This window comes from Meriones unguiculatus, chromosome 12 (genome assembly GCF_030254825.1).
Source record: "Meriones unguiculatus strain TT.TT164.6M chromosome 12, Bangor_MerUng_6.1, whole genome shotgun sequence".
NCBI classification, from domain to species: Eukaryota; Metazoa; Chordata; class Mammalia; order Rodentia; family Muridae; genus Meriones; species Meriones unguiculatus.
In genome coordinates, this window is record NC_083360.1 from 53,033,931 (window position 1) to 53,049,469 (window position 15,539).

Consider the following 15,539-nt stretch of genomic DNA (forward strand, 5'->3'; position numbering starts at 1 on the left):
TAATTTTGTCAAGGACTATGTAATGGAAGTTTTGGTTCCTGTAAAAATATGTTTTTGTTTTAATCACGAGTGGGATTTCACTTTGTCCTTTAGTTTGTCCACAGCTGATAACTGCATCATGCAGGGGTGTGGGCTTTTCATCTGAAGTTGGTTGAATTCTGGGGGGGTCTGAGGAGTATAAATACGAGAGCCCACAGGAAGAATGCATAGCAGCTTGGAGGAGATGGACAGACGACTGCTCACTGCATTTGCTGGTTTGCTGGTTTGCTGGTTACCTGGATTCCTGGTTATCCTGATATCTGAGATTGGTATTACCCCCCCCCCCAAAAAAAAAAAAACCCTGATGACCCTAATCAGCAAGAAGTAGCAAAGGAGAACTATGGCCCTTCTCCCAATAACCTTCTTTCTCTTCTACCTGGTGTGGGATTGGGTTGATGTGGAGAAAGAAGAAGGAGGCAGAAGAAACATGAATAAAATAGTTTTAACAAAATAGGCCAACCAGTGGTGCCCAAACATAGGGCTTGAAATGATGGAAAATCTGGTTTCTAATGCTGTAGAGGAGACAGCAGGGAATGAAGAAATTAATATACTATCTCAGAATATCAAAACATTTACTGCAGCTGCTGCCACTGGGTTCTCTCCCAAGCTTCTTTCAAGGGGCTTTTTCTGTTTTTGCTTAGTCTTCCTCCTATATTCCATCTCAAAAAAAGTTTGGAAAATGACTGAACAATTGGAAAAGTTGTCAGTGAATATGGAAGGATATGAGAAACAAAGAAACAAAATAAATCAAAAGTGTCACTCATTTCTCTTGCTTTTGAAAGGACTGCAGAATTGACTATTCAACTAGAGTTTGTGGGTAGAAATGGACGCATTTGGGAAGGGTATAGCACTGCTAAAAAGTGAGAAAAAGGGGTTCAAACCATCAACGGAGAGCCAGAGTCTCCCAAAATTGCTACCGTGCCCTGCTCCATGCACTTTTGGTGTCAAGTTCTCACAGCCCCTGAGTGGGCTACAGAATTGGAAGGAGCAGAAGGCCATACACGGTGAAAGTGTTAAAGAGAAACAGCCCATTTCAATAGAAAAGCTTGAGCAGACTGAGCTGCAGAAGAGCGGCCTTGGTATACAAGATTAGCTCCATTAGCTTTCCCAGGAGCCACTAAAAACCTTAGATATCAAAATGCTTGGTGCTTCAATTGCAGTAAATGCGATCATTTGAAAAAAAATTATGACCAAGCTGCTAAAAGCAAGCTCAAAGTGGCTGGTGTGTTCACTCTGAGCAATATGGTACATTTCACCAGAGAAGCAAATGAGCCATTTCTGGCAGCACTGTATTCTTGGTAAGAATGTCTAAGTTTCACTGTAGTAAAAGAAGTCATTTGACTAGTGAGTGCACATTCGAGATAGACATGTGAGGTAACCTCTTGCTAGTAGGAAGTGGCTTTGGAGCCCTAGCTCAAGGCTCAGAAGCAAAAAGTATGAGGTGTTCCAGACATGAGCAGCTGAGAGCTACGAAGTTATAGAAGAAACTATTAATCCAAAAGAAGTTTGGTTCAGTAATAAATGCTTTTAAGAAAGCAACAAGTCTCATTCACATTAGAAAAAAAAAGCCATATTTTTTAGACTAAAGGAGGGAAATGTAGTGGAAAGTTTTGGTGTCTTTAAAAACTCAGTGATGTTTTTGTTTTAATCCCAGGTGTGGGATATGGGGCTGATTCAGTCTGTCACAGAAGCAAACTATTTGGTTTATGCGGGCTCTGAGGGGCGCTCTATGCCAGCTGCGGATAGTTTAATTCTGAGGAGTCTGGAGAGGAAATAAATGCTAGAGCCCAGAGAGAGAAAAGGGTCTTTGAGAAAGAAGGCAGCTGCTGGTGCTTGCCCCTGCTGCTGATACAGTTTGATGAGAAGTTGGAGATATCATGAAATGAAGATAGGACTTGCCCAAGGAACCCAACGACCCTTACCAGCAGGAAGTAACAAAAGAGAACTACACCTTCTCTCCTCACTAACCTGCTTTCCCTCCCTTTTCTCCTCCCATGTCCCTCCCCCAGTCCACTGATAGGGGAGGTCCTCCTCCCCTTCCATCTGACCCTAGCCTAGCGGGTCTCAACAGGACTGGCTGCACTGTCTTCTTATGTGGCCTGGTAATGCTACTGGAGGTGATCAAAGAGGCAGCCACTGAGTTCATGTCAGAGACAGTCCCTGTTCCCCTTACTAGGGTACCCTCTTGGATATTGAGCTTCCATGGGTTACATCTGTACAGGGGATCTAGGTCATTTCCACGTGTATTCCTTGGTTGGAGTATCAGTCTCAGAAAAGACCCTTGTGCCCAGATTTTTTGGTTCTGTTGCTCTCCTTGTGGAGGTCCAGTCCCCTCTGGGTTTTTCTATGTACCTCTCCTTTCATTAGATTCCCTGGGCTCTGCCCAAAGTTTGGCTATGAGTCTCAGCATCTGCTTTGATACCCTGCTGGGTAGGGTCTTTCAGAGGCCCTCTATGGTAGGCTTCTGTCCTGTTCCCTGTTTTCTCCCTCTTCCAATCTCTATCCTTTTTGCCTTTCTAAGTGAGGATTGATCGTTTTTCCCAGGGCCCTCCTTCTTGCTTAGCTTCTTTAGATGTACAGATGTTAGTATGATTATCCTATATTATATGTCTAGTATCCCCTTATAAGTGAGTATATACCATGTGTATCTTTGTGCTTCTAATTCACTCAGTGTGGGAAGCAATTGGGTCGATTCTCAAGTCACCTAGCTAAACCCTGGAAGAATTCCTCCTTCCTGGCAGGAGCTTGGTTGCCAGCCCAGAGCCATGCCTGTGTGCCCTGATCACCATCCCAGACTAAACTGTGGGACGCACAACACCAGAAACTGGGTTTTCCAGTAAAGAGAAAACCCAACGGTGAAGAAAACAATAGGATCAACCTCAGCTCATGCAGACAATCCCCGGAAAAGGTTCAGGGCTCTGGAAGCAGCAGCCCTACTCATCATCCCAGACAAAGCCTGTGGGCCCCAAAGCAGCAAAGACTGGGCTTCTCTGTGGGAAGGAAACCCCACAGTGAAGCAAACATCAGGTCTGACCCAGGGCACCCAGCCAAAACTTTTTTTCTTCTTTTGAGAACTCTATGCAGAGATATTGTGTTTATTTTTTTTAACATAATTTTTTATTAATTACACTTTATTCACTTTGTAGCCCAGCTGTAGCTGCACACTTAATCCTCTCAATCCCACCCTCCTCCCTTCTCATCTCCCATGTCTCTTCTACAGTCCACTGATAGTGGAGGACCTCCTCCCCTTCCATCTGACCCTAGCCTATCAGGTCTCATCAGGACTGTCTTTCATAGTCTTCCTCCGTGGCCTGGTAAGGCTGCTCCTCCCTCAGGGAGAGGTGATCAAGGAGCTAGCCACTGAGTTCATGTCAGAAATAGCCCCTGTTCCCTTTACTAGGGAACCCACTTGGACACTGAGCTGCCACAGGCAACCTCTATTCAGAGGTTCTAGGTTATTTCCATGAATGTACCTTGGTTGGAGTATCAGTCTCAGAAAAGATCCCTAGGTCCAGATTTTTTGGTTCTGTTGTTCACCGTGTGGAGCTCCAGACACTTCCAGCTCTTCCTATCTCCCCCTTTTTCATAAGATTCCCTTCACTCTGCCCAAAGTTTGGCTATGCGTCTCAGCATCTGCTTTGATACACTGCTGGGTAGTGTCTTTCAGAGGCCCTCTGTGGTAGGCTCCTATCTTGTTCCTTGTTTTCACCTTCTTCAGATGTCTAACCCATTTGCCTTTCTGAATGAAGATTGACTATCTTACCCAGGGACCTCTTTCTTGCTTAGCTTCTTCAGGTGTACAGATTTTAGTATGATTATCTAATATTATATACTTAATAGCTATGTTTATTTTTCATAACTTCTTTTTTTTAAGATTTGTTTATTCTTTATAGAGTATTCTGCTTGCATGTGTGCCTTCACACCAGAAGAGGGCACCAGATCTCATTATAGATGTTTTTTTTTTTTTTTAAGCCACCATGTGGTTGCTAGGAATTGAACTCAGGACCTTTGGAGGAACATTCAGTGTTCTTAACCTCTGAGCCATCTCTCCAGCTCCCAGTGTTTATTTTTCAAATGGGTTGTTTGTTTTTTATAATTTTTTGCTTTTTGAGTTCTTTATATTTGCTGGGCATTAATCCTCTATCAGATGTAAAGGAGACTAAAATTTAGTTCCACTCCATGTATTTCCTCTTCATTCAGTTGATTGCTTCTTCAGCTGTCCAGAAATTTTTTTAGTTTTATATGGGCCTATTTGTTTATTGTTGGCCTTAATTCTTGGGTAATGGAGTCCTATTAAGCAAACCCTTTATTCTTTCCACATTTTTTCTAACAGGTTTAGTGTATCTGGTTTTATGTGGAAGTCTTTGATTCGCTTGGACATTAGTTTTGTGCAGGGTGATAAGTATGGATCTATTTGCATTTTCTACATGTAGATATCCAGCTAGACCAACACCATTTGTTGAAGATGCTATCTTTTTTCCAATGTATGGTTTTGGCATCTTTGTCAAAAATTAGGTGTCCATAAGTGTGTGGGTTTATTTCTGGGTCTTCTGTTCAATTCCATTGATCCACTATTCTGTTTCTATGCCAGTACCACACAGTTTTTACTACTGTTTCTCTATAAAGTATAGCTTGAGATCGGGGATAGAGATACCTCCAGAAGATCTTTTATTGCAGAGGATTGTTTTAGTGATTCTGGGTTTCTTGTTTTTTCCACACACAAGAAATAAGTTGAGAATTTTTCTTTCATGGTCTGTAAAAAATTGTGTTAGTAATTTGATAGGAATTGGAATTGCACTGAATCTATAGATTGCTTTTGGTAAAATGGCCATTTGTACTATGCTAATCCTGCCAAGCCATGAGCATGGGTGATCTTTCCATCTTCTTATATCTTCTTCTATTTCTTTCTTCAGAGACTAGAAGATTTTTGAACTCATTGGCACAGAAGACAACTTCTTTAACAGAACACCAACAGCACAGGTACTAAGATCAACGATCAATAAATGGGACCTCATGAGACTGAAAAGCTTCTGTAAAGCAAAGAACACTGTTGTCGGAACAAAATGACAGCCTTCAGCTTGGGAAAGGATCATATCTGACAGAGGTCTAATATCCAGAATATATGTAAAGAACTCAAGAACTTAAACAGCAACAAATCAAGTAATCCAACTAAAAAATGGAGTACAGAGCCAAACAGTGAATTCTCATTAGAGGAATATCGAATTTTAGAGAAAAACTTAAAATGCTCAACCTCCTTAGTCATCAGTGAAATGCAAATCAAAACGACCTTATACCCATCAGAATGGCTAAGATCAAAAACTCAAGTAACAACACATGCTGGAGAAGATGTGGAGAAAGGGGAACCCTCCTCTATTGCTGGTGGGAATGTAAACTTGTACAACCACTTTGGAAATCAATCTGGTGCTTTCTCACACGATTAGGAATAGTGCTTCCTTAAGATCCAGCTATACAACATCTAGACATATATCCAAAAGATGCTCAAGTACACAACAAGGACATTTGTTCAACCATGTTTGTAGCAGCTTTATTTGTAATAGCCAGAAGCTGAAAACCACCCAGATGCCCCTAAGTTGAGGAATGGATACAGAAATTGTGGTACATTTACTCAATGGAAAATGACTCAGCAATGAAAAACAAGGAAATCATGAAATTTGTAGCCAATTGGTGGGAACTAGAAAAGCTCATCTGGAGTGAGGTATCCAAGAACCAGAAAGACACACATGATATACCCACTTATAAGTGGATATTAGACATATAATATAGGGTAATCATACTAAAATCTGTACACCTAAAGAAGCTAATCAAGAAGGAGGACTCTGGGTATGATGCTTCAGAAAGGCAAAGAAGATGAACATCAGAAGAGAGAGAAAAGAGGGACCAGGACAGGAGCCTACCACAGAGTGCCTCTGAAAGACTCTCCCCTGTAGGGTATCAAAGCAGATGCTGAGACTTACAGCCAAACTTTGGGCAGAGTGCAGGGAATCTTATTAAAGAAATGGGAGATAGTAAGATCTGGAGAAGTCAGGAGCTCCATAAGGAGAACCAAATATTCTGGGTCCAGGGGTCTTTTCTGAGACTGATACTCCAACCAAGGACCATTCATAGAGATATCCTAGAACCCCTTCACAGATGTAGCCCATGGCAGTTTAGGGTCCAAGTGGGTTCCCTAGTAATGGGAACAGGTACTGTCTCTGACAGGAACTGATTGGCCTGCTTTTTGACCACCTCCCCCTCAGTGGGGTGCAGCATTACCAGGTCACAGAGGAATACAAAGCAGCCACACCTGGTGAAACCTGGTAGACTAGGATCAGAAGGAAGGGGAGAAGGACCTCCCTTATCAGTGGCCTGGGGGAGGGGCATGGGTTGAGGAATGGGAGGAAAGGTGGGATTGAAAGGGGAAGAGGGAGGGAGCTACAGGTGGGCTACAAAGTGAATCAACTGTACTTAATAACAAAAAAGAAAGAAGTGTAAAAAACAAAACAAAAAAATAAAAGAAAGCTTTATTTTATCAGTTTCATTGTTTCAGAAATCATGTGTAAGTCCTTGATTCATTTAGAATTTATTTTTTCATTTTGCGAGATGAGAGCCACAGGTAAAATGTTATTCTTCTGTATGCAGACACCCAGTTTTCCAAGCTCTATTTGTTGAAGATGCTTTCTTTAATCTATCTAAATTTTTGGGATCCTTGTTAAATATTTAGTGGCTGAAGTTAAATGTATTCATGTTTCATCCCTTTGTTTTCATCTATTTGTCTATGTATTTGTTTTTGTGCCAGTACTGCGTTATTGTTATTATTATTACTTTATAATATATCTTAAGGTCTGGACTGGTAATCCTTTAGCATTGTTATTTTTGTTCAGGATTGTTTTAGTTATGCAGGGCTTTTTTATGTTTTCGTGTGAATTTTAGGATAGTGTTTTTCTATTTCTAGAAAGATTGAGATAGAGATTTTGATTAGAATCGAACTAAATCTCTAAATGGGCTTTGATAGAATGTTCGTTTTCATAATATTTATCCTATAAATCCATGATCATGGGATATATTTCCATTTTCTAGTGTCTTTATTTCTTCAGAAGTTTGAAGTTTCATTGTAAAGGTGTCTCATTTCCTTGGTCATGTTTATTCCTAGTTTTTTTTTTTTTTAGGCTATTTTTAATGAATGCAAGACTACCATCACCTTCTGTATATTTATTTTTAGTGTATAAAATAGCAATTGATTTGTGCAGGTTGATTCTGTTTTCTGCTACATTGCTGAATTCACCATTTCTGGAAGTTCTCTTGTTGAACTTCTACGATCTCTAATGCACATGCTATCTCAAAATAGAAATAACCAGACTTCTTTCTTTCTTTGCATCCCTTTAAGTTTCTTCTCTTGCTTTATTGCTCCAGCTAGTGCTTTGAGCCCAGTATTGAAAAAGAATGAGGTTAGTGGGCATCCATTATGAGTTCTTGAATTCACTAGTATGGCTTGAAGCTTTTCTTCATTTAACATCTAGTTAGTCAAGGTCAAGGGTTATTCATATAATTTTATTAGGATAAGGTGTGCCCCTTCTATCCATACATTTTCTAGGATTTTTATCATGAAGGCATGTTGTATTTTTTAAAAATCTTTTTCTGCATCTAATTGAGAAGATCATATGATTTTTGTCATTAAGCCCTTTTATGTGACTCATTACATTTATGTACTTGCATTTATTAACCCATCTCCACATTTCAGGGATAAACCCTAATTGGTCATGATGGATAATATTTTTTATGGATGTCTGTATTTTGCTTTAAAGTATTTTATTAAGCACTTTCAATTAATCGTCATCAGGGATATTGGCTTTTTTTTGTCTTTATCTAGGTTGGGTATTAAAGTGATACTAGCTTTTCAGAAGGTGTTTCATAATGCTTCTGCTTGCTTCTTTCCTTTTTTTTTTTTTTTGCATAGTTTAGGAAGGATTGCTGTATGTTTCCTTTGAAAGTCTAGTAGAATTCTGTTGTGAATCCGTCTGGCTTTGGACTTTTTTCAGCTGGACGGCATCTATTACTATTTTAATCTTCTCTCTTTCTTGGGTAGTATGCTTAGATTATTGATTAGTGGTTTAATTGTGGTAGTTTGGCCTAAACTAAAAACAAATCCATATTTTTAGATTTTTAATATATTCTTTTTCAATATTCTGAAGTTCTTTGGTGTCTGTTGTAATGTTTCCCTGCTTCTGAGTCTGTTAATTTTGGTCTTCTCTTCCTTTTCTTTTAAAATTAAGTTGGGCCTTGTCAATTTTGTTTACCTTCTGAAATATCCAGTTCTCAGTGTCCTTGATTCTATGCCCTGTTGTATTTTTTCTATTTTATTGATTTATGTTTTGATTTTAATTTTATTTCGGGCAAATGGATGTGAATTGGGTTATTTTTGTTTTTTCAACCTTTTGAATTGGACTGCATGCCATTTACTTGTGTTATTTTTGTTTTTTTTTTTTAATATAGTCACTTATATCTATAATTTTTCCTTGTAATTCTATTTTCAAGTATCCCAGAGATTGTTATGGTGTCTTCATTTTCACTTTTTCATTTTGTTATGCTGTGTTTTCAAATTTTCTTTCTTTCTTGTTTCATTAACCCATTCATCATTCAGCAATAAGTTGTATTAATCTTCATGAGTGTGTATTTAATAGAAATTTGTTTGCTGTCAACTTTAAGTTTTATTGATCTGTGGCCAGATAGGATGCAAGAAGTTATTTTAATCTTTTTCAATTCACAAAGGGTCATTTTAGAAAGCTTCCATATTCTGCTGAGTAGAATTTATTTTCTTTGAAAAATAAATTTGGCAAATCCTGTAAATATATATTAAGTTCATTTGATATATAATATCAATTTGTTCTGATGTTTCTCTGTTACTTTGTTTCCAGATGAATCATTTATTGGAAAAATGGGGTATTAAAATCACTGCCATTGCTTGCTCTTGGGACACTTTTCCTCCTATTGAGTTTTGTCCAGCCTCAGTATGAGGGCTTTTGCCTTGTTTTATTGTATCTTGTTTTGTCCTAATTGACTGTCACTTCTTAGAAGCCTCCTTTTTTTTTTGAGGAGGAAGAAATGCAGGGGTAATGGATGGGGGGGGGGGAAATGGGGAGCGAGCTGGGAGGAGTGAGGGAGGGGAAACTGGTCCATTCTGGATGTGTTGTATGAGGAAATAATCTATTTTCAAGAAAAAAGAAAACTCAGAATAATAAATTTTATCTTTATCCTTAAGAAAAGAAAGAAAAATGAAAGAAAGAAAGAAAGAAAGAAAAAAAGAAAGACAGAAAGAAAGAAGGGAAAGAGGACAACTAGTTCTACTTCTCTTGGCCTTGATGTTGAGCAAGGCTAAGACAATCACCAATAGGGCTCCATGGGGCAAGGCACAAGACTGAGATGACAGGTCCAGGCAGGCTCGTGAAGCCCGAGATGATACCTGCCCACTTCCACATAGCACGGGCAGAACATAGCACTCCCGAGACCACTCCTGAGATGATCTCAGATATCCATAGGCCCTGGGCACCACTAAGATGAGCAAGTAAGTGATGAAGAGATGGAAGAGAAAGAGAAGCAGAAGGATGTGTGTATAATGAAGAGAGGCAGAAATGGAGACTCCAGTCTGATGTGAGCAGCAGCTGGTGGCACCTAATTCCAGGATGCAGTTGTGACCTGTTCTGCCACTGAGGACTGTCTTGGTCAGTGACCCTGCAGCAGCAGAAGTTTGTTATCACCAAAGCCATGCAGATATTCCTAGTCTGGGCTGCAGCCTGGGCCCATGTTGATGTCTAAGGGTTTTGTAGAACTGCCTGGGTATTGTAAGAGAGCTAGCCTTGAATGTGGTAGAGCAGGAGAACAGTCCTTGTCCCTTGCCTGCTTCAGGACTTGGTAGAGCAGACCTTTCGCCTTGTCTTGGCAACACAATAGAGATGGTCCTATTGGATGGGCTTGGGTGAGCTGGCCCAGATGGCATGAGAGTAGGAGAGCTGATTGTGGCTGTTGATGGCTCTGGTACTTGATCAGCTAGCCAGGGCAGCACTGGAGAGCTTGTCCTTTTGGTGTGAGTGTGGGAGAGTTGGTGGGCTGACCAGTTCAGATACCACCCAAACTCAGTGCTTTGGTTGGTCTACCCATCAATGAATTGCTGGAGCATGTGGAGTAGCCAGTCCTACAGATTCAAAGCTTGAAGATCTTTGTGACTGACACAAGACAATAGCAGGCTATCCAAGAGGATCCAGTAAAGTTAGTATAGCAAAAGCCAGAGTCCTTGAACCGTACTAATGACTTACTGCAGTGGACATTTGCAAACAAAGAAGTGTAGATAAAAGGTATACTGTGGGACACACTGTGATATACTACAGCTTTCATAATGAATTTTTTTTTCAGAGGGGTTGCAAGAGTAGAACATGGGTATACCTGGGTGTAGAGATGAGTATGACTGAAGTACATGATGTGAATTCACTAAGAGTCAATAAAAAGTTAAACAGAAAAGAAAAATTACTGCTATTAATGGACTGATGTTAATCTGTGGCTTTATATCCAGTGGTTGATTTGTTTTCTTAAATGAAATTTGGTGCCTAAGCATTTGGTGTGCATTTGTTTAGAATAGCAATGTCTTTTTGGTTAACTGTTCCCTTGATTAGAATGATGTGTTCCTCTTTATCTTTTCTGATTAGTTTTGGTTTGAAGTGTATTATGTCAGATATTAGTTTAGCAAGGCCTGCTTGTTTCTTGGTCCCATTTGATTGGAATATCTTTGTCTCTCATTTTATTCTAAGGAGATGCTTATATTTAAAGCTAGGATGTGTTTCTTGTAGACAACAGATTTTGTTTATTGATCCATTCAGATTGGAGAGTTGAGACCACAGGTATTTAAACTTAGTACTGAAATGTGTGTGTTGATTGTGATCGACATGCTGTTGATATTCAGTGTTGTTATTTGGGTTTTCAATTGTGCTTTAATAATTTTGGCTTTATATTTTAATCTATAGTCTCTGTGCAAAATATTGTTTCCAGTATTTTCTTTAGGTTTAGGTTGTTGGATAGAAATAAATTTTAGGCTGTTTCTATTGCTGAAAGTTTTTCTTCCTCCTTCAACTGTCATAGATAGTTTTGCTTGGTATTTAACTATAGGCTGGCTTGCCATAATTTTTAGGACTTCTAATAGATTGCATTAGGCTATTCTTTTGTTCAAAGCTTTCATTAAAAAACAGCTATTATTCTGATGGGTTTTCTTTTCTTATGTGACTTGTATTTTTTTTCTTTTACAGCTTCCATTATCCTTCCTTTGTTATGTATACGTAATGTTTTAACTATGATATGAAATGATGATTTTCTTTTCTGGCCTAGCCTATTTGGTGTTCTGTATGGTTTCCTTAGATTGGACAAGGTTCCCCCCCCAACCTTGTTGAATATCTGGTCTATGCCATTAACTTGAATTCTTTTCTCTCATCTATCCCTATAATTAGAAGGCTTGGGTTTCTCATAGTCTCCTACATTTCCTTTCTTGTGTGTTTCAATTTTCAAATTTCTTGATTTTTTTTTTGTCTAGGTCATTTATTATATATTTGAGTCCTGATATCTTATCTTCTGTTTGATTCATTCTACTTTTGAAGGCTTAATTGAATTTTTCTAGCTGAGTTACTAGATATTTCAGTTCCATCTTCATTCCAGTTTGAGTATTTTTCAATGTTTTTATCTCCTTATTGAATTATATTCTCATATCTTCACTTATTTTAATCATTTCTATAATTTCTATTGTATTTGTGTTTTCTTCGATGTCATTCCAACATTTATTGTCCTTAAGTTTTTTCCCCATAACTTCATTGTTTTTCTCTTTAGGTCTTTAAAAATCCTTAAATTCTTTGATGAAGTTTATGAAGTTCTTTATAAATTTTGTGTTTTTGAGTTTATATATGTAACTTTTAGTTGTAAACATTTCTACAGAACTGGTATGTCTTCAGGAGAAGTTCCTGGCTTGATTTTTCATATTGTTGGTATTTTTGTGACGAGATGTGTTTGGTTTTCTTTTTCAGTTCTAAGTATGATATTTACACTGCAGTTTGGGGCAAAAGAGAGGATGTTTGGGTGGCTTGAGCCTAGAAGTTTGAAATAGTTTTGGTGAAATAAAGAAAATGGATAGAGAGATATGTGCTTCTTGGTATGATTCTGAAGTGTGGGGCTAGATCTGGCTGGGTGGGAGGGGTAGGTGTGGTGTGGAAAGAATCTGTGTATTGGACCATAAGTAGAGCACATGCTGGCAAAAGGCCAGAGATGATTTGCAGTGCAAAATGTGGAAACCATACTAGGCTTGGGTACTAGATATTAGACCCAGGCTAGGTCTGGTGGGTTGGGAGAAGGCATGGATAGGGTCAGGAAGACTCACTGGGCTAGGTCCTGGAGAAGAGAGTGGGAGTACTGAATGTGTGGAGATGTTGGTTGTGCTGCAGAAAGGAACTGGGAGCAGAGTACAGCTGGGATATAAAGTGAATAAATTGTAATAAATAAATAAGTAAATAAATAAACAAAACTTAAAAAATATAAGATACAAAAAATATTGTTGATAAATCAGAAATTGTTGTTTTATTTTGTCAGATACCTTTGCCATATCCATTGATATGATTAAGTAATTTTTTTCTTATTAAAAATTTTCTTAATTTTCTTATTGTTGTGGTAAAATTGTATTAATTATATTTTTAATGTTGAACCATCCTATATATCTGGTTTAAATACCAGTTGGTTGTGTATATTGTTTGGTTTACTTACTAAAACTGTTGATCTGTAGTTTTCTTTCTTGTATCTTTTTTTGGTGAAGGGGAGTTACCACCAAATATACTAATATCACAACTTCATCTTAACATAATTGAAAACATAGCAGAGTGAAAAAAAAATCAACAATTCTGTTTGGACAAGGACACAGGACAAACCGTAGACATTATGATTGGTGGTATAAGCAGATGAGTAGAAAGTAAATACAGACAGAGCTTACAAAAAGTGGAAACAGTTGATGTAGAAATATATAACTGCAAATCTCATGTACAGGGAAGGATGAAAAAGGAATACTATCAGTGAATACATGTTCACAAGCATGACAAACAACATAAAACAGACTAATTCCTTAAAAAACGTACCCAACCAAAACTCAAATACAGGAATAGACAATTTGAACACGCATATATCAACTAAACAACCTGAATAATCCTTCAAAGGAGCTAGCACCAGCCACAGGTAGTTTCATTAGCTGCATTGTAAGATACCTATCCTTCTACCCCCAGAAAAGTATAACTCCCACCTATCATTTCAAAAGCTTCTCTTTGCAGTAGATGGAAACCGTTACGAAAACAATGAACAACTGATAGTGTGATGTCTGACCCCAGTGACTGTACCTTAATCACAACCTCTGCATCTAATGGTAACATAGGAGAGGTGACAGAAGCAGAGGAGCTGGAAGTCTGCTGGAAGATTGTTTCTTAAAAATGAAAGGAAAGTTACACCCACAATACCTCCTAAGCAAGACCTGAACAATGATACAACTGATAGACATGTTATCATGGAGAGGGGAATATCTCATGGAACCCCCATTTCTAGACAAAGCTCAATAGGCAAGTAAGAACTTTGGTGAGAGGGAGAATTAGTAATTGGTTAGTCAATTCCATGTAATCATCCCTGAAGTAATATATATTATATTATATATACACATATATATTCAACAAACATTAATTTACTTCAGAAGGCTATATTTATATATTTGCATTTATACATATTTATAATAGTAACAATTTTGTTTAAAAAGGCCATTAATTTGAGAAGGAATGAGTGAGGCAGTGCATGCAGGAGGTGGGAAGGAGGAAAGAAAAGAGGGGAAATAATGTAATTACATTTTAATCAATTAATATAATTCAATAAAAATAAAGATTATATATTATTGTAAAAAGGATAAAGAATGACCAGATTGATTAGGAGTAGGAAGCATGCCCACTTTACCTCTTTAGCTTATGCTGATGTTCCTTAACATTTTCTAAACTACTTGAATCCACAGTGTCTGTCTTCAATCCCCCCCATCTTTTCCCTATTGCTTTTCATCCCTTCCTATTTATGTTCCCATTTCTTTTCCTATTCTTAATCAGGCTAACTCCTTTTCCTCATGAAATGAATTAATGAAACACAAAACCATGAATTTAATTGCTCCTGAAAACCTTTTATCCTTTTTAGCCAGTATCAAATGTTAATAGCAAACTGGAGACATTTTTACTTCAAAAATATAATTTATTTAACCTGCTTTCAAAATGGTCTCAAAGAATATTTATTTAGATTTTTGTACATTGTTTGTGCTAACTACAGCACTCTCACAAAAGTCTGTAAACAACTCTGTAATTAATTAGTCCATAGCTGTCTTAAGCAAATATTCTATAAAGAAATTGTGTTATCTAAGTGACCAGTTGATTCTAGTTTTGTTTTTTTTTTCAAGAGTGAATTTAAATGGCATCCCTATGTGTTACTTTCATTCCAAATCCTTTGGAGCAGATAAACATTATCATGAAACTAGCCAAGGATGAAATTTAAATAAGTAGTGACTGGAAAGGATGACAGCAAGAGTTTCCACCCCACAAAAACAGACAAATTAGTTTAATTAACTGCAAAATTTAGAAGAAAAAGATAGGAGGATTATTTATGTTGATTTGTAATGCATACTCAGTATCTCTATAAACAAATATGTTAGGGGAAGGGACCTCTGCAATATAATTATCCTTTAAGATATACTCCCAAAAGAGCAATTTAAGAGAATATGCATTTTTCTTTTTTCCTCCTTAGCATATATCCATTGAACATTAAGATATTAACGTCATGTTCTACATAGTATTTTACAATTTTCTTTTACTTATTAAATTATTTAATAGTTTCTTATATAATGATGTTTCTCTACAATATGGCATTTGACATCTTCTTGGGGCTTCATCACAAGTTGATCACTACCCAATATTTTCTTTCTCTAACTTAGTATCCTTATGAATATGTTATAAGTGACAGACCTGTCCTCACCACAGTGGGACTTCCTCTGCTATACCATTACACTGAGCTGCTAGTTAAACTGTAGTCTACCATTCTATGTGTTTATTTAGGGAGCATTATAGCTTTTCATGTGGCCAGATTGTTCTCAGAAAGGAAATAAGTACTGCCTTCTTCTAGAAGCAATTGTCTTTCTGAGAAGTTTAGGGGTTGAAAAGACATTAAGTAGATAGTTAGCTTAGCATTGACCCACCACAGCAATAGTTTTCTGATATTTACAAAAATATGGGTAGCTAAATCCTATTGTGTACCCTCCTGCACATGAGGTCAACATGACCTACAGGAGTTATGCTGCATGCCCCACCCCTAGCTCACTCACTTGTAAACTCCAATTTGTTTGTGTTTTTGTTACTTATTTATATAGGCGAAGTAGATACTGTATTAATGTAGATGTATTGATATAGTAAACTAAAGCT

At 37.7% G+C, this 15,539-nt stretch overlaps 1 protein-coding gene across 2 annotated transcripts in view; it reads left to right on the forward strand.

The window, feature by feature from the left end:
* Positions 1-6,695, forward strand: part of Kdm4c (lysine demethylase 4C) — a 281,505-nt gene extending 274,810 nt beyond the window's left edge. Inside the window, exon 21 of one of the 2 annotated variants that reach the window (XM_060365727.1) lies at positions 4,953-6,695. In XM_060365727.1, coding sequence (XP_060221710.1) covers positions 4,953-4,970 — 18 coding nt within the window. In that variant the 3' untranslated portion in view covers positions 4,971-6,695. The remainder of the gene's footprint in view (positions 1-4,952) is intronic. The other variant, XM_060365725.1, reaches the window with a different exon arrangement.
* The last annotated feature ends 8,844 nt before the right edge of the window (positions 6,696-15,539 follow it).